Here is a 27,039-nt window from a genome sequence, read left to right as displayed (position 1 = left end):
TCATAACAACCAAAAGATAAATGACTGACTATCATTGAGGACTAAGTTCCGCAGTCTAGGTGAAGCTGAGTCCTATCAAAATCAAACAGGAAACAATTTCGTGCCTAATTTTAACACCGGGATTTTTTTCAAATGTATATCCAAGAACTGTTTTTATTCAACATTACTGACATTTTTTTAATTTTTTATTTGACCGAGAATTTTCAAAGCAAAAACGCGTATTTCTGAATTGTGCTGAGTTCAATATGTATCGACCGACTTTTAGCACGACTATGCGTAACAATTCGCAAGGGAAATGTTACGTGTAATCCGATTATCACTGTCAGCTGGATCACGCTTTTGAGTTCTGCACCACGATCGATATGATCGCAACACAAAGTCTATGGCATTCAACGCCATTTATTGTTCTATTGTGTCCCAGCAGCTATGTCTGCCATTAAGGTGTAGCATGCATGGGTGTAGAAACGCATGAAATTGGATGTAGGGGTGAAATTTTAAAGTTGATCCAATTATTCGCCAGCGAAGTGTTACGTGTAATCCGATTATCACTTTGTCTATTAGAACGAAATGAGCGTATTTATTTGCCTTCAAAAAGGTGCGTGATCCAGTTACCAAGGAGTTATGTAACCACTCCACTTTTAATCCAACTGATCTCTAATTGTTCCTTTGGTAAAAATAAATAAATAAATAAATAAAAAGCCCACAAAAAAACCTTCAAGAATGGTCAAATGTAGGCCTATATTCGTAGTTTAAAAAAAAGACCTGTAAAACAAACATGGCAGAGAAAAAAAATCTAAATAGTGAAATACTGAACAGATTTGAACTTCATCGAGTCTCGAAGTCCGACGTTTTCCAAACTGAGCTAATGGGGTTCAGACATACATTTGCAGGTTGAATTGTTCGTATAAAGGTATGTTTTGAATAAATAACCCATGACCCCAGTATGAATAGAAAAAAAAGAAAGAAAGGAGAAAAAGAAAAGAAGAAAAAAAAAAAAGCAAATAAAAAACAATAAAGAAACAAAATGAAAAACAAAGATTGAATTTATCAAGATAAGCTCAAACCCCAAAATAAAAATAAAGCAACAGAAAAGTTTATAACGAGCCTCGAACTCCTGCTCAGTTCGCTCTTCTTGAGATGATTCAAAGTCCGTCGCTTTACCAACTGAGCTAATGTAGTTAACACACAAATTCGTAGGTTTAATTGTTCGTATATAGCTATGTGTATCGATGATTTGCTCAAAACCTTTTACACTTTTGTCACTTTTGTGGATGGCGCTGTTCATTTTTTTTTCGTTTTTGCACGTTTTCAAAAGCCCTCGATAGTAAGCACATGTGCTAACTATCGAGTGAATACGGTATAACAATAGACAATATAAAATATAAAATATAACCTTCACTTTATGTTTCTATTTTTACAGCTTTCCCACTCCTCCTCATCACCAAAGCTTTCGGATCGCAATCTGTTTCCTCGTTTCTTCAGAATGTATCCACCTCTAACCGTGTTTAATGACGTCATCTTTGCTATACTTAAATACTACGGCTGGACTAAAGTTGCGACGCTGCACCAGACACTCGACTTATTCTCACTGGCAAGTAATTTATTATTATTAAAGCACATTATCTCTTGATAGTTACATATGCATAATATAAGTTCAGTTCAGTTCAGTTTTATTTAAGTTCAAATACACAACCGTACGCACACCTTTGATAAGCACACCCCATGCACACCCTACACTATACACACCAGATAGCCTACCCCCGCACACCGACATCGCCTGGCTAATAATTATTTGGTGCAGCAGTGACATTAAAATGAATACACGGGATCGATACACGTGAATTGCTATGCACGATTTTGATATCAGACGAAATTCTTCGGATACTGGGTTATAAAATGATGAATATCTCCCGTAAATGAATTTTCTCAAGAAACCAGATGTGGTCTCATACACTTGAAAATACGTGTTGAACAGATATGATAGTCGTTAGCGTGCGCTTTGAAAATTGGCCGTGCGCTTTGAACTCAAAATTTGACCAAAACTCTAATTTTATATTGCGTTGGTCCTGTATCATGCATATGGACTACAGCGCGCAGCAGGCTATAGCGGCACTCACTCAAGTGGAGAGTAGTAACCATTGACCGCAATGATGTCGTATACAAGCTTACTCACACAGCGAGAAATCAATTACACCGTCTATTATATAGCCTTAGTCAGGTCACTTCGCTAATTATACATCTCATAAGGTCCGAATAAAATGGCCATGGTTGGCTGTGGATTCAACCTACCATGGCGATTTATACCATGAAGATATCGGGGCGATGTAGTCCATACACGACCAACGCAATATTTAGCACCATAATCAACGCCGTCAGGCGTTGGTCCTTACAAATCCGTTCGCTACCCTCAGCAGTGCACCCTCATTATAATAAACAGTGACCAAAACCAAACCAGTCGATAAGTTACGTCATGAATCCAAATATGGAAAATAGCCCCGCCCATCATTCGGGCCATCATTCAACCGCATCTATTACATAACTGGGACTCTCAAGTCATCTCAAGTACTTGGTATCCCAATCGATTGATTTTGATAATGCAATCAAAGCAATACAAACTTTTGAGGTCGCTTACCAGTGCATGCAATAGTAGATATCTACTATTTCTATGACCAGTGTAAATCGGGCTGTTATGAATTAAATGAAAGTTTTTTGTTGCTATATCAGTGCAGAGATAATGTAGGCCTAATCAGTGTTAACAAAAAGTCATTTGTATGATTCTAGGTTTGTTTTCTTTTTTTATTTAATATTGTCACATTTGTCGATAGGCCTAACCGTGATACCATTAAAAAAGCTAAAAGAACATCAATTCTACACACCGTTTATTTGGAGCTGAACTTTTATTTATTAAAGTCATAATATACGATCTTATAATATGAATTTGGTTAATTTTTTTCAAACCTGATTTTATGGCATATTTGTAATGTATACACATGTCACAACTTGCATCTAAATGGAATCAGCCAAATTTGTTGTGTTTGTAGGTAAACAGAGTAAAGTTCGATATAAGGTCATAATTCAAGAATTATGACTTTATGTCCTCCTGTAGAACTGCGTGTTAAGTGGCCAAAATAACAAGCAGTGTTTACCTCGTTATTTCAGTTCAAAATGGACAGAAGCCATTCCCGATAATTAGGGCCTATTGCTGTATTATTTCAGCATTTTGAATATTTAATGACAAATTTAAAATTTGAAGAAATCGTACATTAAGCCTTTATCACCTAACTGGAAATAACAGAGTTTGTATGAACACTACAAAATCTAAATGTTTATATAGGCCTAATTTGCCATTTGGTAGAGATACAGTACTTACAGAGCTAAGGGAACGTTCATAAATACTCGGGGGCTGGAAAATTTTGATTTCGGTATGTCAAAACTTTTTTGACCCCCCTACATATGTTAAACTTTTAGAACCACTTTTTCTTTTTTATAGATTCAAAACTTTTTGGATCCTTTTTGTGTATACACCAAAATATTTTGTACCCCCACACCAAAATCACTAAAAACACCCGTTTTAGGCCTACTTATGAATTCCAAGGGGTCATAGGTCAAAAACCATAGGTCGCAGAAAAATGTTATGATTGGCGTTTTTGATCCAAACATCCATCTTAGTAAACTGATACACTTTTCAAGATGTATATGTCAATTTTCAAAAAATTTCCCATATAAAAATTTGTTCTTTTGTGACAGACTGTTTTGTGGGATTTTTTATTTGAAAATATTGAGTAGCAGTAACCTTGCCACTCTAATAACATTGGCGTAGTAGAATATAATAGTTATAACAATTTTGGCAAATAATTGCAAATCCCTGTAACTTCCCACGTGCGAAGAAGAAAAAGGCATCAAGTGCAGCCATTTTAAAACCTTGGATTTGACAATTTTATGGGACAAATCTATTATTGAAAGAGAATAAGCCAGATGTGCAAATGTCACTTAAACTTTAGAATGTAAAAATATTCCAGCAAAATGTTACACAAGGCAGCTATTGAACTAATGCCTTTTGGAAACAAACTCTTGAAATATTGTGTTAGTAAACAAAGTGAATTGGCCTACTTCACTTTAATAGGAATTGGACTAAACTACAAATCAAGTAAATTACTACATTTTATGGCGATGTCGACATTTTAAAATTGGCGCTGACTGGAAAATAAAGCTCTTCCCATATCCTGTCGGAAAACCATGTCCATGTAAAAAAACTTGTAACTCCCTTCGTCTGTTGGCAGGTAACTTCTTGAATTCCTAGTTTATTCGAAGCATGCAAAATAGCGGCGTCATCCATTTTTAAATTATTGTAAAACAAATAATAATAACTGAGGCCTAATGAGAAAATGAAACGATGGCCACCCCCCCCAAAAAAAAACCTGTATAATGTGCGCAACCTACAAAGTGAAGAACTTGAAAAAGAACATTTCAGCCCGAATCACGGGTCAAATAATCGCCAAGTATCTTCTTAACTATTGATTTATATGGGACAAGAATAGAGGTTATCCATGTTCTATAAGCTGCATGTCCTATCAACGACTGCTATACCTTGTTTATGACATTCTAAAGAAGTACCTGCATGTGCAACCATGACTGTTTCAAAATAGCCCTCCAACGTCATCAGGTAACTCCGAGGTCGTGCATTGAATTAGTTTGAATGGGGAATACTACGGGAACCAGTGCCTTTTGTTAGAAGTCACCCATGAGTGAAGTGGATAACCTCTATTATCAAAAGTCCCGGGGAAAATCTTCAACAGTTGCCCAATTGCCTACCACCTCGCGGGTTTAGTAACCCTGTGAAGAAGTAAAATCAGATCAATGTTCATTCACGTGGATGATGAACATTGATCGCGATTGAAGAGGACATAAGCTGTGTTCACAAAAGTCTTGTTCACACAGTCGGATTTAAGTCGCTTAATACCGGTAATAAGTCACTAATACCGGTTGTAAGTCGCTTATTACCGGTAATAACTCACTTATATCCGACTGTGTGAACACGACTACATGCACTTATTACCGGTAATATTTTATCTAGGCTTATGTCCGATCGAATTAAATATTTCCGCTAATCCCTTAGTGCGTCCACATTTGTCGGCAATAGCGCTATACGCTGGCGAAGTTACGTAATAATCGGATTAACTACCATAGCAATAGGTGAATCATGCTGATTAGTTGCACCTGTAAGATTAGTATCTTTGAAAAGACCGGTATTGTATTCAATCTATGATTGCAGACATACAGGTGATGAGTGCAACCTGCTTGTAGTACAGCGCGAAATGTTCAAAATTGTTTTCACCTATTGCTATGGTAATTAATCCGATAAATGACGTAACTTCGCCAGCGTATGCCCGACGTGTTATGTCCGTTAAAGCCTATTACCGGTCATAAATCCCTTCTTTCTACATGAGCGTCATCAGAAAATTTAACCCGATTTTAAATGTTTTCACTGAAAATTCACTTGCAATAAACGCCCCTCTTTAGAACAAATTACAGACAATGCGGTAGGTATGTCATGTAAGAAAAATGCAAATTCAAAAGTTCCAAAATTAAGAACAATTTTGTATTTATGTAGGTTCTATTATTATTATTATTATTATTATTATTATTTTAGTTTGACAAAGTAGTCCCATTTTACAGTAGACTTAGCTCTATATCGCATTTTATACATGTAGGCCCTACTATGGTGGACATCTTTGAAAAATGACAAAATAAAAAAAATTACACTGACTCCCATCATCATGCTATTTTTTTTTTTCTTGGGGGGGTCCCAAATTTACAAAAAGTCGGCTTTAATAAAATTGCGATCTCCCTATTTCGGCAGCAAATATTTTATGACCCCCCCACCGTTTACACCCCCCAAAAAAAACCAGGCATCAGTCTTTTGAATAAAATAAACACACTATCTGTAGTCATGCTGTGTTGTGACTCCCTACATTTTGGTCATCAAAAATATTTTATGACACCCCCTGTTTTTCTATCCGTATATATTTGGGACCCCCTAATCATCTTATAAAATGCAATTGCATGCCTTTCTGTTATCATGCTTATGGCTTAATAAATTTCATCTCCATCTACATCCAGGGCCATACTGCCCCCCCCCACTGAACCCTCTGGGGTTAACTTTTGCTACCCCCCCGAAACTCGTGTAGGTTATCCCAATAAGGATGGTCAATTGCTCCTGCGCCTGAATTTTTCACCCGATCATGGAGGGTGCGATGGAGAGTTTTCAGTGCCTTTATCACTACAGGTATCTGCTCCCCGACCGTATCGGGACCCCCCCCTTGTCATGTAATAGCGTGGCTATCTCCTCCCAAAGCTTTTTTTATCCCAGAAATACTTTCCGTGTCTCTCCAAATTTTGAGTATAGCCAATGTTTCCTTGTCATTCCAATTGACCCCTCTATGGAAACGGGAAATCACAATGAGCAAATAAAAAAAGAAGCTAAAATGGAAATGTAAGAAAGAACAGATTTTAATGTTCATTTTCAATGATTCTACCTGTTCAGTAATTCTTCCTGTTATAGTGAACGCTCCCATTTACTCATCTAACGGTGATGTCCGAAAAAAATAATCGCATCCCCAGGTCTTGCCGTTTGAGGCGAGCGATCGCTCTCGCTCGCCGCCGCTCGCCCAAACTCGATTTTTAGTGAGCGATTTTCCACTCGCCATAGACACTAAATATCACTCGCTGCGAATCTCCCAAAATCAGCCACTGAATCAGCCATTTCAGTATTTAATCGATGCTGTACTCCCTCCAAGCGTAGAAAGTGAAAATGTTAGCGCATTTCAACATAAATGTACATAAATACCGTGTCAAGACAGAAACTCTACTTGATTATTTCCTAAATCATGAAATAAGTGATATTTGTGAAAATTCGACCACTCGCCTACAATCATGCTAGCGAGTGATTAACCACTCGCCTTTAAAATCTAAACGGCAAGGCCTGCATCCCGTTAGTTTATATTAATATTTGCAGCTGCAGCCATAAATTACTCTGCTTAAAATTTTCCGCGAGTGATATAGGCCTACTCACAATTATATCCGACAGCCCAATAGTGCTGCGTGTCCACACGTAATTACTATTACCGGACGTAACGTTTCGATCGGTCTTAACAGCACTTAACTCTGGTCATCTTCAGCCTTAAATTGTCGGATTTAAAGCACATTACGTCGGATATAGTAATTTTTTTTATATCCGACGCTCATTCACACTGCCACTTATATCCGATACTATTACCGACGTAATTTAAGTCCGGTAATAGTCCGACTGTGTGAACACGACGAGTCGGCAATAGCTCTATGTCCGACGTGTTTATATCCGAGCTATTACCGGTCATAACTAACCGGAAATGGTCAGCAGAGCTAATGTCTCCTTCTCTTGCCAGTTCATTCCTCTATTGCGTTTGATATTCGCACCTGCATCCATGATGATTTTGTTTTATCTCTCATTGGTCACACTATTTATACTCTGCTTCAAATCAGTTGCGCGGGTGATTTAATTTAACCCGGAAGTGTTCTTCACGCTGAATCACGCAGAAAGGTGAAAGGTCACAGTTATATCCGACAGCCCAAAAGCGCGGTTCAGTGTTCACACGTAATTACTATTACCGATCGTAACGTTTCGATCGGTCTTAACAGCTCTTAACCCTGGTCATCTTCGGATTTAAATTGTTGGATTTAAACCACATTACGTCGGATATAGTTATATCCGACGCTCATTCACACTGCCACTTATACCCGATACTATTACCGACGTAATTTAAGTCCGGTATTAAGTGGTTTAAGTCCGACTGTGTGAACAAGGCTATAGATAAATTGAATGAATGAATGAATGGACATGATTATCGATATCGTTACGCAATAGTGGTGTTAGATCCAAAGCTGGAAGCTAGTAATTGGCAGGTGGAAGGCAAGTCTAATCTGATTGGCTAAATATCGTCAGTAGCTGTCAGTAGGCGTGGTTAGTCAGTTTGACATTTCCCTTGACTTTCCAAGGGAGGATATGTCGGATCTATAAGGACCAACGCCTGACGGCGTTGATTATAGTACTAAATATTGCGTTGGTCCTGTATGGACTAGGGCGATGTCACTGTGCCCCGGATAGATATGATACCCGAACATTCTCCAACTTGCACTCTTACACACACCTTGATTTTATGCTCACCTACTCTGTGAACTGAACTCATATTGTGACTGAAGTACATCTGAAAGCTAAGTAACAACCTAGTTGGATTGTTATTTTGGTTCGTTTGATATATTTTCTGCAATTTGACGCCGATTTCTGATACCTGGAAATGACTCTTAATGTAGCCAAATTCTGCAGACTAAACAACCATTTGTTCAGTATCCTAGGCCCTTGCATGAGTGGTCAAGGAGAGCAATTACATTGATCAGTTTAAATCACTTGTAGCTACTTGTAAAGTGATCTTTCAGCAAACTCACTTTATAATAGATTTCATATTGATCTGATCTTCTTGAGTGGATTTCAGACTTTTACTGTATTGCAGCCTAATCACTGAACTCCTCATAATGGTTCTCAAGCAAGCATTACTTGTTATAATCCTTTTGGGCCTATATGTGATCAACCAGCATGATAACTTGCCTGCATGTTGTACCATAGACAAGGCCTACTGCATTAAACTGCCTGTCATACGTATGGTAAAACAATGTGCCTATCTCAAAACTAGAATCAGCTACTACTCAAACTCATCTGCTACGTTTCATGACCAAATACTGAGAGCTGGTGATGTAGACACAAACCCAGGGCCAGTTAACCATGATCATCAAATAGTCTCACCTAAAGACCACATAAATCGTACTTACACACGTGATCAACTTTTTGAAATTGGAAACTCTTACAAAACTACCGCATTGGCTCCAAATGCCTGGTCCCATATTGTTAATTTAGGTATTAACAGCCGACCCTCTTCTACTCATAGGGGTGTTCGGGGAGGGTGCGCAAACATACACGCCCAGTATCCAGACCATTCATGGTGCCCCTGAACAATGATGAATCCTTGGATAATGCTCCAAATATAGACATGAGCAACAAATTCCAGTTTTGCTGTCTGCTAGACGAGAAAAAACTTCCAAACCTAGATCTGTTGAAAAATCAAATCTACGGGATGTGCAACCATCTGGTAGCTTTCTTGATGTTCGAGTATGGAATGCAACCTCCGTAGGAAACAAGACTAACTATATTTGTGACTATGCCCTGGAAGGGGATGTTGACATTCTCTTTCTGGTAGAAACCTGGCTTTTCAGTGAAGAATACGCTATAATTCAAGAACTTAAACCAATGGGATACTCATTTCTGAACTTTTCAAGAGGAAGTAAGACAAGGGGTGGAGGAATAGGCATTTTGTATAAATCGACTCTCAATCTTACTATTACAGTAACTGAGTGGGATACTAAATTATTTGAACATTGTTGTGTAACAGACTTACAGTCTGGACTTCGGTTTATATGTATTTATAGACCACCTCCTTCAGTTGTAAACAAATATCGTACATCTGATTTCATCAATGAATTTGACAACTTTATTAATGATGTCACCACTATGCCAAACAAGTTGTTGATTTTGGGTGATTTTAACATTCATGTTAATATTCCTACTAAGTCTGAAGTTCGAAATTTTCAAAATTCTCTGTCTACTGCTGGGTTTCAGCAACATATATCTTGTCCTACCCATGAGTCAGGTAATACTCTTGATCTCCTAATATCAAGGGCTGATGATAATATTGTTGTAAACTATATAAGAATCTCTTCTATCTAAACATCATTTTGTTAAATGTACCCTGAGATATAAAAAACCATCTCCCAAAAAGGTGACCAGTACTCGAAGAGATTTCCGCACACTTGATGATCAGGCTTTTAGACAAGATCTTGACCAAGCTTTAAATGATATTCCTGATTCTGTTGATCATGTTAAGGTTAAATACAATTGATTTTCAAGGCTTGATTCCAGAGGGGCGTAAGTTAATAATGGAAACAGCCATGCAGAAAAGAATGAACTCACGCGTACAATAGTGTATCAATCTGAACTAGGGCCACGGACAAACCGCGGCTCGTGAGTCATCCTATATGTTGCAGGGATAGGGAAGGGGCGACCATGATAGGACCATATGGGCTGATGGGGGGGTGATTGTGGGCAGCCGTTTTTGATTAATATGCAATATATAGGCCTACAACAATAACTACAACAACAGTAACAAAACCAACAACCAATATTTTGTTAATCTAATTTGTAAAAATATATTCATAGGCCGCGCCTATTAGACTAGTATAGCCTAAAAATTCCTGAATTATATAATGAAAAAAAGGGCAAAAACAATCAATCGCTGCAGTCAGAAAGAAAGAAACGAACAAGAAAAAAGAAAAAAGTGAGAGAAAAATAAAACAAAATAGATAGAATGGACCACATAGGGACGCGAACACGTACCAAAGTTTTCCAGCTCAAAACTATAGTATTATATAGTCGAACGTGACTCCAGCGCGCTAACCGATTGAGCTACTGAGTGACCTGTGAAATCGATTGATCTCAAACTGACTATTTATATGGAATAGTGCATACCAGGCTCTTATGATAAACAATCTCATCACCGCTGTAAATGTCGGAGGTATCGATGGCGAAAAACCTCGATTTTTGCAAAAGTAGCTTAAATTTGGAGTGAAATTCAAATGGTAAAGGAATCGACATACTTTTGAGAAATAATGTAGGCAGTTAGAAATCAAAATTAACGTTCCACAATCCAGATATCGATAATGTAACATAACAGTGTTTTGTGGTACAAGATTCTCGAAAATTGTTCCCAAAAACGGGCTAATAAAATTTAATCGGTACTGTATTTGGTTCTTCCCCATGGCAACATTATTTCTTTGGTCGATTTGTAGTACAATACAAAAAAGGAGAAAACAATCACTCGGCGTGGTTTTATACGGAGCGAATATTTGAAAAAAACTGCATGGAACGTGTTTTTGATCTTGTGAACATAGTGCGTAAAAATGATTTAAACGAAGGATTTTCAAACGGATTCTAAAAATTTGTACAAATACACAAAAATAATGTAAAGATACATCCATGCACCAACATTTGACTCACTGCGATATTTGATTGCTGAGAAAACGCGGTTTTAGAGAACAACTTTATACGTCTTTTATACGTTTTTTATACGTTTCTTCGTGTAACCTTAATGACTTGGTTTGTTATTTCTCTAAATCGTGTGCAGTGACTCTTGATCAACATGCTCCATTTAAAACTAAAAGTAGATCCACTCGTGGTACACCACCTTGGTTTAATGAAGACATTTTTAGTGAAAGGCGTCTGCGAAGACAGCTTGAAAGAAAATGGAGAAAATCAATGCACGAGGAAGATCGTGCTAACTACCGTAACCAGCTGCATATTGTTAACACCATGATTGCTCAAGCAAAAACATCTTTCTTCAAGACCAAGGTGGTGGACGCGAATGCCAAAGATCTTTTTCGTACCATTAGCAATCTTCTCAATGGATCAACCAAACCCCTCCCTGTTCATGATTCTACTGAAGCATTGTGTAACAAGTTTGCATTTTTCTTCAAGGAAAAAATTGACAAAATCCAGGATGAGTTGGAGGAAGTTGGTGCTCCCACTGAATTAGATAGTAGCTTTTTAGACACAACAACTCATAGATTGCACGTTTTTGAGCCTATTTCTATGGATGAGATCGAAACGGTGATTAAACGCCTCACAAATAAAACTTGTGCTCTTGATCAGCTACCAACATGGCTACTGAAACAAAATCTGCCTGTTGTTGTGCCTACAATAACCCGCATTGTAAATATGTCTCTTGAATCTGGTAATTTCCCTGATTTACTTAAAAGTGCAATGGTTACTCCTATATTAAAGAAGCCTACTCTGGACCAAAACATATTTAAGAACTATAGGCCTGTTTCCAATATACCGTTTATTGCCAAAGTGATCGAGAGTGTTGTGGCATCCAAGTTTAAAGACTATTTGAGTTGCCATGGACTGAATGAATCTATGCAGTCTGCCTATCGCAAAGGGCATAGCACCGAGACAGCACTGCTGAAAGTTCATGGTGATGTCCTGCGTGAGCTTGATGACAACAAAATGGTGCTCTTTAGTTATGCTGGATCTCACAGCAGCATTTGATACGATCGATCACAACACTCTTTTTCACAGACTAGAAACAGCTCTTGGAGTTACAGGTCCACCTCTTGCTTGGTTCCGGTCATACATGTTAAATAGATACAGTCGGGTCTCTATTGATGGCCAATGCTCTAGTGACATCCCTCACAATTTAAGATCTCATCCTGATCTCACCCTTAATGTTGGTACTGCTGAGATTAAACCTACAAATTCCGTCCGCAATCTGGGTGTTATCATGGATTCGGATGGGTCAATGACCAGCCAGGTGGGGGGATTGTGCCGCACTCTTAACTACCAGCTAAGAAACATTGGCCGAATCAGGAAATATTTAGATGAGGACACTTGCCATCATATTATCAGGGCTCTTGTTCTATCTCACCTTGACTACGGAAATTCATTGCTTGCAGGCATCACCAATGCGCAATTTGACAAACTTCAGCGTATTCAAAACAAAGCTGTGCGCCTGATTTGCGGTGTTAAGAGACGTGAGCACATATCTCCCTACCTGGCGAGGCTTCATTGGCTACCTGTCCGCCAACGTGTTAATTTTAAGTTGCTTGTGTATATGTATCAATCTTTGAATGGCTCACTACCAACATACCTCTCCTCCGATATTACTTTATACAACAGTCAAAGCATTTCACATCATTACCTCCGTTCATCCGTTGATCATACTAGGCTCCACATTCCCAAAACCCATCGTTCAACAGGTGACAGAGCCTTTTCTGTTATTGGACCCCGGCTATGGAACATGCTTCCTCTCTCCATCAGAGAAGCTGTTTCACTTATTGTTTTCAAAAAACTTTTAAAAACACATCTTTTTATGTAATTGTAATTTGTAATTATTTCCTTATGTATTTTTTGTTTGTTTCTATTCCAGCCTTGGCTGTAGTTTGTAATGGCGCTTTGACCTTTAATTAGATAATATGCGCGGTATAAATTGTATATGTATGTATGTATGTATGTACCCCCACACACAAAATTCACGAAGTACTAACAACAATGGCAAAAGTGTAGTTTATCGCTCAAAACATAACATTGACCAACATTAAATTGAAGGGATGCCTATACATGAATAACACCAAACACCTACACACACTACTCCATTAGCTCAGAGTATACATGGTATACATTTAGAAATACGTCCCACACCCAACCAACACCCACCATAAATGCATGGAAAGAAACAAACACCCCACGCACTCGCTACACTTGGTAAAATCACTTAGCCTGTCATCGTTGTCTTTTCTACTCTAGCCGACATCCGATTTCCTCAACCAAGCTGATGATAATGGAATAGACGTTATTACGTCAGAAAGTTTTGCCGACGATCCATCGATACAAGTTGCTAATCTCAAGGTAATAATGTTTATATTGTTTTGTTTGCTTAACGACCCCTCACTTTCTCGATACGCTTTCAACAACCCTTATCTAAATCAAATCTTATAATGATATTTGTCTAAAAGCCCTTGCCATTCCCAGTTCTTTTTGCTATTCCATACATTATGTAAATGATCCATATCAGAACAACTACCATACAAATAAAGTGCTCGATAGCTTTCAACTTTTAATATATATAAATGCAAAGACATAATAAAGTGATACCATCTTAAGACACTGGTGGTTTTAAATATCAAGATGCTTCCCAACAAGAACAAAACGTTTTACAGAAAGGTTTTAAATGTCGGGTTATATAGCCTAAAGGGTTTATAAAAACATTTTAATAACATTAATCAAACATTTTGGAAAACGTGATGCAAAATTTAACAAAATGTTATTTAACTGTTGACAAAATATTTTTCAAAACTGTTTGACCAAAATATTTTATAATAATCGTTTTCATGATCCTTATATAACCTTTAAGAACATTATTGTGTTTACTGGATTTCATATGAAGACCTGAGCCCAAGAAGACTCTAAGTCCACTTTTGACGTATATGCGAAATTGAGTTACAGCTGGTTTTGAAGTTATTGGATGAAGACAAAAAATTTAACAATTTTTTGACATTTCTCCCCCTCCCCATAGGGATCACGTGAGGGGTCAAGAGGGGTCAAAAATGAAAAATTGCCCAATGTCGTCAAGAGACATGTCAAATTACTCGTCTCATCACAACGATTACGAAAATACTTCCAGTTAAAGGTCAACTGAGGTCAAATTTTAAAACAACCTTCAAATTCAACAAACAAGGTGTCAAATTGCTCGTCTTTGCACATTGATTACCAATATGGTTGAATATTTCCAACATCTGCATTCAGTTTTGACTTATACGCTTTTGTTTTAATCCGAGCGCATGAAGACCGTAAATCCAAAATGATAAATCGGTCAATATCGATCAATATTACAGATATTTACTTGATTCTTCTTGCCTATAACCGTGTACCTGAGAAGTATCAATATAATTTGGTTTCTAAATTGTCTTATTTTAAAAAGTTTAAGGGGGTACTACACCCTCGATAAATGTGTAGAGTATATTTTTGCATTTTTCTCAAAACTAATAACACAGTGGTAACAAAAGTTATGTATATTATAGGGGCAAGGAATCCAATTACCACACTGGAATTTCAGTAACCCAAGACAAGCAGTTCGTTATTTATGATAAGTAATAAGGTACCGCTAGATTTCCTATCATATACTGAAACGCTTGTCTTGAGTCACTGAAATTTCAGTGTAGTAATTAGATTCCTTGCCCCAATAATATACATAACTTTTTGTTACCAGTGTGTTATTATTTTTGAGAAAAATGCAAAATAGTCACAAATTTACCACAGGGTGTAGTACCCCTTAAACGATCATATCTCAAAATGCCAAATATAGACTTACGGTCTTCTTGCGCTCAGGTCTTCATATGTTATTACATTGCTATCGCTGTCCTCTATCTGGTCAACTTGCTCTTTAAGAGTACAGGACCTTTTCTTCAGAATGTCTACGTGGGCTGCTGGTTTTAAATATCACAGGGTGAAAGCAGTGCATCTGGAAGACAGGATTGATGAGTTGCGTATAATCCCGGCGTATAATATACTTAGTTTTAATTACGATTTTTCTCTGTATCTGCCCGTTATAATATCATTTTAAATGTGCTAGTGTGCGCCTGCAAGTTCTTCCTGACATTTACCGAAGAAATGAAAATCATTGCTTTTCATTTGACCGAGAATTTTTTTTTGTTGCTAATTTCAACACCGAATTCGATCGTTTTAAAGGGCAGGTCTATTGCAAAAACAACATCATATCATTGGCAAGCTAATATTATGAGGACAATGAAAATGACTCCTTTTTTGAGAAAATAAGACGTTTAAAATTGATATTCCGGAAAAACCAACTTAAGCGATGAGTTCCTTCGAACGCGACATATTTGGCCTAAATAAAGGCGACGTCATGGAATGACTGTGCCTGCTTTGCGAGAAGGGATTATAAACATTCTCAATGCATAGAAATTTGTGATATTACAATTCATATGTATATCATTATCATGAGAAATATTAGGACTAAAAATAAATAAATAGTTTGAGCTTAGAATTTCATCGTGATCAATCTGAGACCAGCATATAAACCGTGTTAAGTCCACAAACTCATGTATCTGATTTCCCTGTGCGATATTGCAATGCTATAGTTATTATAGTTTCAGTTGGATGAAATATTACAAAGCAAACGCATGGTAACAATACTGTGTAGGCTTTGTTTCCGAAATGAGAACAATAGTCTGCATATTGTTATGCAGCATTGTTACGGTAAATAATAGTACAACTCATTGTTGCTAATGTCACACTTGTCACACAAGTAAATGAGAGCATGATATAGTGTCCGCTTCATTTACTTACGTCATAGCCCGCTGCCTTGAAAATTAATTTCGCTTCAAACCGGGGAAGAACACGTACGAGCCCAAACTTTACCCACACAATTTCTCTTTTTTCAGGAGAAATACGCATAAAAAATTGCAATGAGTGTCAACATGTAATAATTATTCTCTTCGAATAGAGATAAACTTGTTTTTGCAATAGACCTGACCTTAATTAAGCGCCTTATTAGCCATCGACAATAGCTATCGACTGACTCGCGTTCTGCGTGTATTGGCTTATTTTCAGCAGTGTTTCAGTATAGGTTTTTCATTTGCGAAATAAAATTTAATTCGTCTCCCCCTAATATAATTTGACCTTCTTGTGACTGGAACAAACACACAAGTTATAATTGATTTTGTATTTGACCACGTTGACTATTACTAACACAAGGTTAGAATTGTCCTGATACATGTAGAACATATTTGATAAAAAGGAACACCGTGGTGGAAAACGACAAATCACGACAAATCACTCAGAACACTAATGACCACACTTACATTTTTATGCATAGTCGAGCTGAAAGTCGATCGACACATGTTAAAATTAACACAATTCTGAGATACACTTTTTGTTTTTGCTTTGAAATTAATTTTCTAGGTCTAATGAGAAACAGATATATTTTTTCAGTAATTGCAGATAAAACCATAGTGCTTGGATATACCTATTTTTTTTAAATTCCGGTGTTAAAATTAGGCATGAAATCAGGGGCGTAGCCAGCTTTTTTGATCAGGGGGGGCATAATAAAATTTTTGGGGCACAGACGGAAAAAATTGCAGTTGCATCATACAATACATAGAGACTGTATGTCTGCGAGCTTGCCGAAAAGGGCCTTATTGGGATGATGTGCGCGCGTAGCGCGAAAAAATGGTATTTTACACTATTTTTGCCCATTATCCGGCTTAAAAAAAGCTTTATTGCTACAATGTGCGCGCGTAGCGCGAAATTTTTTGTATTTTACACTATTTTGGCCCTGAATATTGCTCCTTGCTCTTTTTCTTTTCCTTTTCCCTCCTGATTTTCTCTTTCATTTTTTGTCAGAGGGGCACGTTTTCTTTCATTTTTTTTGTCAGGGGGGCACTACCCCCCCGTGCGGACCCTTGAAATTTCAAAGGCAAGGGACCAGAGGACCCTTGAATTTGTCTTCTTATTTTGAGGCCTGTATATAGCCCCGTATGATATGCTTTAGAAATTGGGAAAAATCTTTCATCAGGGAAATATATTACTTTGATAATAATAAGTTGATCCCCACAAATGCTGCACGCGTGGAGAATTAATCGAAATGGATAGGAATGATCGATAAATTGATCGATTAAACATAATTTGTCAAAAGTCAAGTTGTATCTGCAAAGTCAAACAGATTAAGTGATGTCAAATTGCAAGGCCTAACATGTTCCTCTCAATGAAACACATCGTCCACGCTAGGTAAAGAATTATTTTGTATAGTCATCAAAGCGCATGTCTTTATAAACTGCCTGCCGGCTGCTGAGAGTAGCTTCTATTACAAAATGAGTTTATAATTGTACTCGATGAGCAATTAGTTAAAACTAATCATTGGGTAAAAATCAATCGCTAATGCTCAGCGATATGATGTATTTAGATTCAGCTATGAGTTTTATCTATCAAATAAATAGGCTAAATCTATTGTCGTTGAATTGTTGAAGGTCGAGTCTTTCAAAGGTCTGTATAGAATTGCAAACTCGGGAACAATAAGATCACATTTCTCCGTTGCATATTGGGATGGATTAATGAAAATAGACTACATGTTGTGATAATATGCTGTAGATTCTTTTAATGTGATTATATTCTCAAACCCTTTAATATATAAACCGCTATTTTTGCTTTTTGTACAAAACTTTTGTAAGACTTGCAGTTGAATATATGTGTTGAAAGAATGTGATAAGCGTTAATGTGCGTATTGAACAAACAACGTGCGTCTTGAAAACAAAATCTGACGAAATATAGAATTTTATTGAGCTGGCAACGTTAAAGAGGATAATGAGGATGCGCAAATCGTAAAAATGTGTACTTTCAGCTGATAAATGGCAATGCTGCATTCGTAAGCAGGAAGAAGCGGGTATCTGTTGAAGAGCTGGTGAATTCACCCTACTATCATGGCAATTTCTGACACGAAGATATAGGAATGATGATGTGTGGAAGTGACCGGTGGTCAACGTGTGTCATTGATCGATCTATCGATCGCGGTCTTTTTCGTCCCATCTTTCCGAATCGAACCAAAATGTTATTCAATCTTTTTTCGCGCCCCTTCCGATTTCATTTCATACTATAGTGCAGTGTCATACTGCAGCTAAAATGATCCATACGTTCATATTAATCTCTTGTAGTTATCTGTGTTCAAAGCTATCCTCGCCGTGCCTGACGGCGTGAATACTCAAAGCCACACCATCTGGAGTGTTGACAGTACTCAGAAGTTAGTGCCAATCAAGCCATATTTTGTTGTTGACATGACATGATGATTTACTTTCTTAGGCAAATCAATCCACCCGTGCAATTTCTGCTAAAAGAAATTAATATCGCACTATCAAGCGTTTTTTTATTTAGTGAACGAAAATTGTCATATTTGCCCTTCTTATCATCTTTGTTTGGTCTATTAATAACATTTTAAGTTGACAATCTTCAATATCAATTTATCAGTAATAACAATCAAGCAAATAAAACGCACTCGATCTTATCGTTGTTTATTCACGGATCACTAGTAAAAAGATGAGAGTGAGTGAGAGAGGGGCGATAGAGAAGGTGAAGGCGAAACAGGTCCCATATCACCATTATGTGAATATAATTAAAGCCATAATGTTATAACATTTGCTGAGGAGAACACCCTGGTTTTACACGATTGTAATGCACTTTAGTCAATAAATATACTCTGATCGTACCGTATTACAACTGCGGGAGTAACATGGATGGGCGCTAGTAGTAAATTCCAATTTTCTATGCTTTACCTCCCTTGTTCGGCTCAAAATTAAAAGGGACATATCTGACAGTAAAAGCTAACATTTTATGGAAAATAAATACTAATCTATTTTTACAGAAATGTTATAATACGGCTTTAAATGCAGATTCCTATTCAGTGGGAGTGGTATAGTTTATAGACACATAATCTGATTGGACACTCGCATGATTTTGAGTGTCGTCTATCAGGTCGTAGACGTCTACACGTCATCACGAATATTGGTAACGCGAAATACTCTGAGGTGTAGCGCGTTATATGCGTATACGGCCTGCCTCAAAAAGAAATTGTGCAAGTAAAAATCGCCCTCTATGGCAATTAGACAATACCGTTGTGACATAATGCTTACATAAACGTCAAGGACGCAGTCTTAGCTCTCAAATGCCCTTTGTTCTGCTCAATTTGCTTGTTTTAATCTCGAGCCAATCTCAATCTATGTTTAGTTAACAACGAAAGGGTAAAATCACAATTGTGCCACTTTTCCTCACATCAGCTATCACTGATATACATGTACAGTGTACATGTAAATCAATGATAGCTGATGTTGATGCGTCTAATGCACTCCCCTTCGGGGCTCATGCATTAGACGCATCAACATCAGCGCGCGTGCATTATTTTGACTAATATCTCTCCCAACAAGTAATACGCGTTCATTAATCTATATTAGTGTGCAATATTTGTAGCTACCATGATAAAATCATTGACAAGCACATGTATTTAATTTTACAGCAGCATGTGAAATGTCTATTTATCTTTTAATCTGTTTTAAGTGGAAAAGGAGAATCATATGAGACATGTATCATGATAAAACAGTAAAAACAGTAAAAACAGTAAAAACAATTTCTGTTGTCGTGTAATTGATGCATTCTTTTGATTTCACGATGGAACTCTTGATAAACTTGATGCTATCATTGATTTACATGTACAGCCCTCTTTTTACATGTTTTACCCTTTGTTGTTAACTAAGCATATGAGATTAAAACAAGCAAATTGAAAAAACATACGGCATTTGAGAGCTAAGACTACGCCATTGACGTTTATGTAAGCATTATGTCACAACGGTATTTTCTGGTTGCCAAAGAGGCGCTTTTTACGTGCACAATATTGTTATTGAGACAGACTGTATAGTGCATAATACTTACACGCGCGTACAGTACTCACAATTGAAGCCGTGTGTGAAGTTTTAAACAAGTTTCGTTCACTTAGAATATCAGGGGAGTTTTTAAGACGGTAACTTCATTTTTGCGCAATAAAAGAGTTTATAGTTCTTACGATAATATTTAACTGACTAGAAATAACCTACTCAACATATTGGACATGCCTGTCGTCTATCACATGGTAGAGGATAGTAAAAAAAATTCCTATCGGTTATTCACTAATGATAAAATAAGCAACAATAAGAACCAGAAACACACCTTTCATACTTTTGTTTCTTTAGTGTTCCCCTGTCCTGTCAAGGTTTACCATTTCTATTGGGAATTTTATTTTATAAAATGCTTATGCCCTACAGAGACAAGGAGCAAGAATTATCATTGGAAATTTTTACGAAGACAAGGCGAGGCTCGTCTTCTGCGCTGCATACAAGCAAAGGATGTTTGGTGCCAAATATCTGTGGATTATCAATGGTAATTTTGACGTATTTTTGTCTCAATTATATCTATTTTCATTTCATTGCATTGCGCAGCATTGTATTGCTTTCATTTCATTTCATTTCATTTCATTGCATTTCATTGCATTGTATTTCATTTCATTTCATTTCATTTCATTTCATTTCATTTCATTTCATTTCATTTCATTTCAACAGTTGCATTTCAATTCATTTTATTTAATTTCTTTTCATTTGAATATATTTCAGTTATTTAGTTGATAAAATTACATTTCAAAAGGTTTCTTTGGACGGTTTATGGGAGGTAATTCCCTAATGCATGTCGAGTGACGCATATATCTGTGAGCTACGTGAGTTTTCCCGCATTACGATTGGGTTTTGGAAAGAACTGTTTGGAAAGAACTGTTAAATCATGCATGACTCAATTACAAATCTCTAAATCCCTTTCTTCTTATATATTGATATTTTGAATAGTGTTTATCTTTCCCTAATAGATTATGATACTAAATGAACAATCAGCTTGGGCAGTTCGCACTAGGCCCTACATCCCAGGACAATAAAGCAAGCGCCCTGATCGATTCTTCCTGCATATCAATATGCTTCATTTACATTACATTACAGAGATCGGACACTAATCCCAACCATTACCGTAAACAATGATCACCTATATTACAGGTGATATTACAGGTCTATATTATTGGATTAGATGATTAAACTTTGATCTATTTGCAAGTATTATTTTGATTGAGCAGGAACGATGTGATACTATTTTTTTTATAGTCTAGTTGCCGGCGTCAGGTATACATAGAATGTTTTTTTTATGATGATGACATGGACGTACTGATCATTACTGCAAACAAGGTGTTGTGCGTTTGGCAATTTGGGAGGGGTGGGGGTTCAAAATGACCCCATATGATTATAAAATCAAAATTTCAAATTGCTTAAATACCTTTTTCAAATATATCAAATTATTTACATAAATAAACAAAAACAAATAAATAATTAAATAAATAAATATATATATAAATAAATAAATAAATAAATAAATAAATAAATAAATAAACGAAAAAAATTGAACAAATTTTAGCGTAGCATTAAATCATAAATATAACCATTGCTGGCAGGAGGACTCGAACCAACGATATTGATATCAGCAGTCTGATGCTCTACCATTGAGCTATGACAGGATCTAGTGATGAGGATCGAGTTTTTAGCTTATACAGTGTTTGTATGTGATAATGCCGCCTCGTGAAAGAAAGAAATATAAAATCTCAATTTTTAATTTAAATTTATTTGATAATTTTCTAACCTATATTTTCTTCAGAGCAGGAACAAATATTTCCCCTTTTATCAAATTTGACCGCTATATAAGAATCTACTTCTTTTATTTGATTTAATTCCGCGATTTGTTCCATTAACGTGGTACTACACCCCTTGATAAATTTGTGACTATTTTTGCATTTTTCTCAAAAAATAATATAACACTGGTGACAAAAGTTATGTATATTATAGGGGCAAGAAATCCAGTTACTACACTGGGATTTCAGTGACTCAAGACAAGTAATTATGGATTTATTGATCAAATATTGGTTTTTTCTCATTTTTGACTGTAACTCCACAACTGTTGTCTGTGCTGAAATAAAAATTTCAGTGTAGTAGTTGTAGTCATTGCCCCTATAATATACATATCTTACTTGTCACCAATGCGCTATAATTTTTGAAAAAATGCAAAAATAAGCACAAAATTGGCCAGGGGTGTAGTGCCCCCTTAAGCAATATCAAAGACTAATGTCACACATCTCACAACAGATATTTAGTTGGCTTAGTGGTCTTGCACAGTGCTGTTTAACCGGGAGGTACCAAGATCGATTCCCACCTCTGCCTGCAATTTTGTTTTAAAGACTGGGAAATAATAACCTGACATTCGCCGCTGACATTCGTAGGGGCCTACTGCAGAAGCGGAGTTATAACTTGTTGAACTTTGCTCCTTCCGTAAAAGGGTACATTATTTTGGCAACACATTATTTCCTTTTTCACATTGCTGGTATTAATGGTCATAATTGGCGGTCACTTCAAATCATCCCCAACTGAACGAGGTTCAGGAATGTCCTCTCATTGTTAATTGTGGGTTAACCCACCACTTGAGAATAAAGGACTATGAATAGGTGCGACAGGATTACCAACGGGATTATCTCAAGGATATAATTCTGTTCTCCCTCCTTTTCTTACATTTTCTCTGAAATGTGCTAACGTCATTGGTTATTGTTAAAAGGCAATAAGGTGTGTAATTGCAATATTTCCTCTGAATAGGAAAGACTCTCTACATCGAACTATGGATGCTGGTGGTTCGCAATACTGTTATTTAAGAGAAGGTATCTTCCAAATCCAAATCGAAATGCGGGACAATGGGAGTGAAAGACCTTGTGACTGGCCAAGTCAAGTGTTTTTTCATTGAATTCATTGAACACAAGCGTGTGACAAAATAGTATTTGTAAAGTGTACGAATACTGACAAGTTCCCCTGTGGTTATGAATGATTAAAAATTGTAATTGAATCATAAGTTTTAAAACAGCAAATCATAATATTTAGTGGCCTTAACTTATAAGCGATCAAGGCTTGTTTTTCAATTGATATTTTTAAATGGAATTCCTGTTAAACCGGTACTTCATAAAGTAGAAATCAATGGGAAATCCTATGAGATTTTAAATAAATTTGATAATACCAGTTTCATTTAAGCAAGAACTAATCAAATTAGAATGTAAATATTCTGAAGGGAAGTCTGAAAACAAAAGACACGTTTTTGTAAACCTTTGTCAAAAGTATTGGATGGAAAAATTTAGCAGCATCAGGTGTGTAGCCAGTAGAATCGTATGTACCAAAGCGACTTATGCGTGTCATAATTGCACACTGGCTATCATTAATTTTGGGATCCCAATTTGCAGGTATGTATTGCCAGCGCATATTAAAGTGTTTTCATACTGTTTTTCTATGCCTTTTTATAGCGTTTTATTTAAAAGGTGATCCATGAATGTGTACCAAAAATCACTCGCCCCCCTTCTCGGCTTGCCAAAAATGGATTGCAACCCACTTTTGGCTAGAGGTTGATACATTTTATATGACTAATGAAACACTCAATTGTGAAACGATCCGTTCTTTACTTCCATTCAGGTTGGTATGGCGCTGATTGGTGGAAGCAAATAGATGAATCCAATCCAGAGGGTTGCACGGTTCAAGAAATGGAACAAGCTGTAGAGGGATACTTGGCCAACGATGCACTATCATATAGCGTCAGTGAAGAACCAGGGATCACTGGAATAGTAAGTTGAACAATAAAGAAATCCATGCATTCTTCTTTGGAGAAGTAGTGAAGCCACAGGATTAATTACCATAACAATGGATTTACACTACTTTTTTAATGTATTGCAGTTAGAATAGATTATCAAGACTGAGATCGTAATTCTATAGTTTTTCACATCATGATGAGTATGTCACCTGTAACATTGGCTTAGGAAGTTTTTCAACATGGAGAGGGCGGGGGCTGACCCCCAAAAATGGTACCCCATCGTGGGTTTGCCCCCTTGGTGTCAGGAAATTGTGCGAAAAATAGGTCAAAAACACCCATTTTCCCGATATCTGGTCACAATTTTTTTACTTCATCAAGAATTATTGGGGGGGTGGCTGATCCCCCACACCAAAATTAATTGAGAGGGTAGAGCCCGCACAAGCCCCCGGTTCCTAAGCCTATGTGTAAGATTAGTGTCTTTGAAAAGAGCGGTATCCTAGTCAATCTATCATTACACAGGTGACACATATGGTAATTAATCCTGTTAGATGTCTGCTATTACGGACTATTTCATTAACGCTTCCGATTCCCGATTTGATCACAGACTGTTTGAACTTTGTCGAATGATCTTGTCCCCCCTCCCCCTTACCTCACCACCTATCGAGTTTCAAGTCGGGCATTTCAACCCTTTTTGATACGAGAACTAAAAAATATTAAGATCATCATTTCCTTGTACATTGTTGTAAGACATTGTTCTAAGTATGTGGTTTACATTATATATTTATTTATAATTTTATACTTTTTATCAAGACTGCTGCCGAATTCTTAGAACAGCTCGGTGACTTTGTGAATGACACTTACGGAGTTGATGATTTAGAATCTCTCACAGGATGGAGACAGTCTTCACTAGGATATGATGGTGCCTGGACTATTGCATTAACGCTTCAAAAGGCTAACCAGATGTTACAAGAACTTGGTAAGCCCACATTAATACTTTGCATAATATTAAAAATATATATTTAGGAATGTGTCATTATATCATGTGTACGCTTTCTTGGTGTACTTCTGCTCTCTCTTATCTCTTGACGCACTTGTTGGAACATTTTGAAGCTTGTACCGTATCATTAGTACAGAACTTGAAGGGTCGTTTATTGGTAGATCACCAGCGCGGTGATCTTCGGAGTCTAAATTTCACCCTTCTTAAGATGAGCACTCCTGGTGTAGTTCTCTCTTGGAAGATGACAAAATTGGAAAAATCACTTTGTAAAATCAGCTTGTACTTAAGCCTATGAATAACAGGGCTTAAGTTATACTAGCAAGTGCCACACCGTTGCAACGGTCCACCCGGGGTGCAAAGCAGCAGGCAGGACTAGTGTATAGCTATGAAAATTGTCGTTGAGGAATAGTCGTTGGTAAAACATCAACATTGTCACCATCGAAGTCTATTTTCATAGTATAATGTGCACTGGGGTCTCTGGACTTAGGACCAGACTTTGGCGGGTTAACCGGTTTATGAGCTCAACCTTCCCCATTCCCCCAGTGCATATCGATGGTGTTGGTATAAACTTTATCTGTCGGAATGCCTTTGTATTTCTGCATATCCAGATGATGTAGCTGGCTCTCAGAGCTGTTTTGGAGGCAGTGTCTAGGATTGGTTTTCTTCGTAGAGGTTGCCTCCAGGTTCTCGATGTAGGTTTTTGGGAGATTGTATATAGTGAACTCCCATGTCATTTTTGGGATAATCATATGATTGTATATCCACATTTTCATGATTCCATTCAGTTGACTTTTATCAAAAGTTTTCAGCATGACTGACAGTTTCTGATGGGCTGGTTGTTAATATAGGTGATCATCTGTATTTGTAGCTGAGGATTGTAAGCTACATATTGGGTCTTGTGGCCATTCAACTTCTGTTCTACGTTTGGAATTACTTTCTTCATCGCATGAGATCTGCATTTGGATGGTTTGGCTTTCATAGTTGTTGTCCAGCTGAGGAAGTTGTTGACAATGTTAACTTCCTGGGCTTTTTACTACAAGGGTCAGATCATCTGCATATGCCTTGGCTAACGATGTAAGGTCTGAGCTACTCATGCGGTATCCAAGGTGGCTGGATTGGTCAAGAAGATCCAGACACCGGTTGAGGACTGCTAGGAATAAGATGCAAGACATGGGTACCTTGGAAAACACCAGTACAACATTTAATCCATTCTGTGGTCCAATCTTCAGTTTTCACTCTGATGAAAAGCTCATCGTAATAATAGAAGATGATCTTTCTAATGTGTTCTGGCACATGGTACCATTCCATGCAAATTGTATAAGATTGTGTGGTACAGTGCCATATGCATTTTGCAAATCTAGTCAGGTTCCACACATCCTGATAATCTTCTCCATAAAACCTTTCTGAACAGCATTGTCAATATATTTGTATTTATATGGGTTTAACATTGTAATACCATAATCAAAGAGCATTAAAATTTTATTTTCTCATTGAAACTGGCTTAGCTACATTATCTATATGGTGAATGAATAACTAACTAAAATCTATATAAAACAGTAAATAATACAGGGATGTCTAAAGGGCAGTCCAACTATAAATACATAGATGATGTTTATAAATAGTATTTAAACGAGCAACGAGCAAGAATATACTTGGACAATTGTTCAATCCTTATTATCCGTGTCCTTTATTTCCTTACATTATAGACCCTTCATTGACTGTTGCTAATTTTACTTACGACCAAAGCAATATAACGGATTTATTCTTCAGTATTATAGAGAATATCCGATTTGAAGGAGTTTCGGTAAGTAGAATAGAACAGAATGCCAATTTGTACAACGGATGTGATGGTATTTTAATGACATAAATTAATTTCAATTTACTTATTGGCATTAAACAGCAATGCATTAGCCAGCCTTTCGTACCTTTGATACATAGTCGAGATAATGCAAGTGTATTGGAATGCAGCAGTATGCACGACCTTCTTGCTGACTGTATGCCAATGTATCTTTCTAAGTAGAACATCACAGTGGAACATCACAATAACATTCCAAAGCTTGGGCAAACAATGAAATAAATGAATAACATGTTATTTTTTTAATATATTGTACAACTTAAAATCGTTAATGTTTGTAATTACCGGAATGTATGCCTGATTTGATTTGTA

General features: G+C 36.9%; 1 protein-coding gene across 1 annotated transcript in view; it reads left to right on the top strand.

Annotated features, from left to right (window-relative positions):
• LOC140149592 (gamma-aminobutyric acid type B receptor subunit 1-like) overlaps positions 1-27,039 on the top strand; it is an 81,182-nt gene that overhangs the window by 41,779 nt on the left and 12,364 nt on the right. The window contains exons 3-8 of the mRNA XM_072171669.1: positions 1,421-1,591; positions 13,445-13,546; positions 20,497-20,611; positions 23,761-23,909; positions 24,686-24,851; positions 26,579-26,676. Of these exons, the coding sequence (XP_072027770.1) occupies positions 1,421-1,591; positions 13,445-13,546; positions 20,497-20,611; positions 23,761-23,909; positions 24,686-24,851; positions 26,579-26,676 (801 nt within the window). The remainder of the gene's footprint in view (positions 1-1,420; positions 1,592-13,444; positions 13,547-20,496; positions 20,612-23,760; positions 23,910-24,685; positions 24,852-26,578; positions 26,677-27,039) is intronic.

The sequence above is a fragment of the Amphiura filiformis genome, chromosome 4 (genome assembly GCF_039555335.1).
Source record: "Amphiura filiformis chromosome 4, Afil_fr2py, whole genome shotgun sequence".
NCBI lineage: Eukaryota > Metazoa > Echinodermata > Ophiuroidea > Amphilepidida > Amphiuridae > Amphiura > Amphiura filiformis.
Note: the sequence above shows the minus strand (reverse complement) of the source record. Positions and strands in the feature narration are given on the sequence as shown.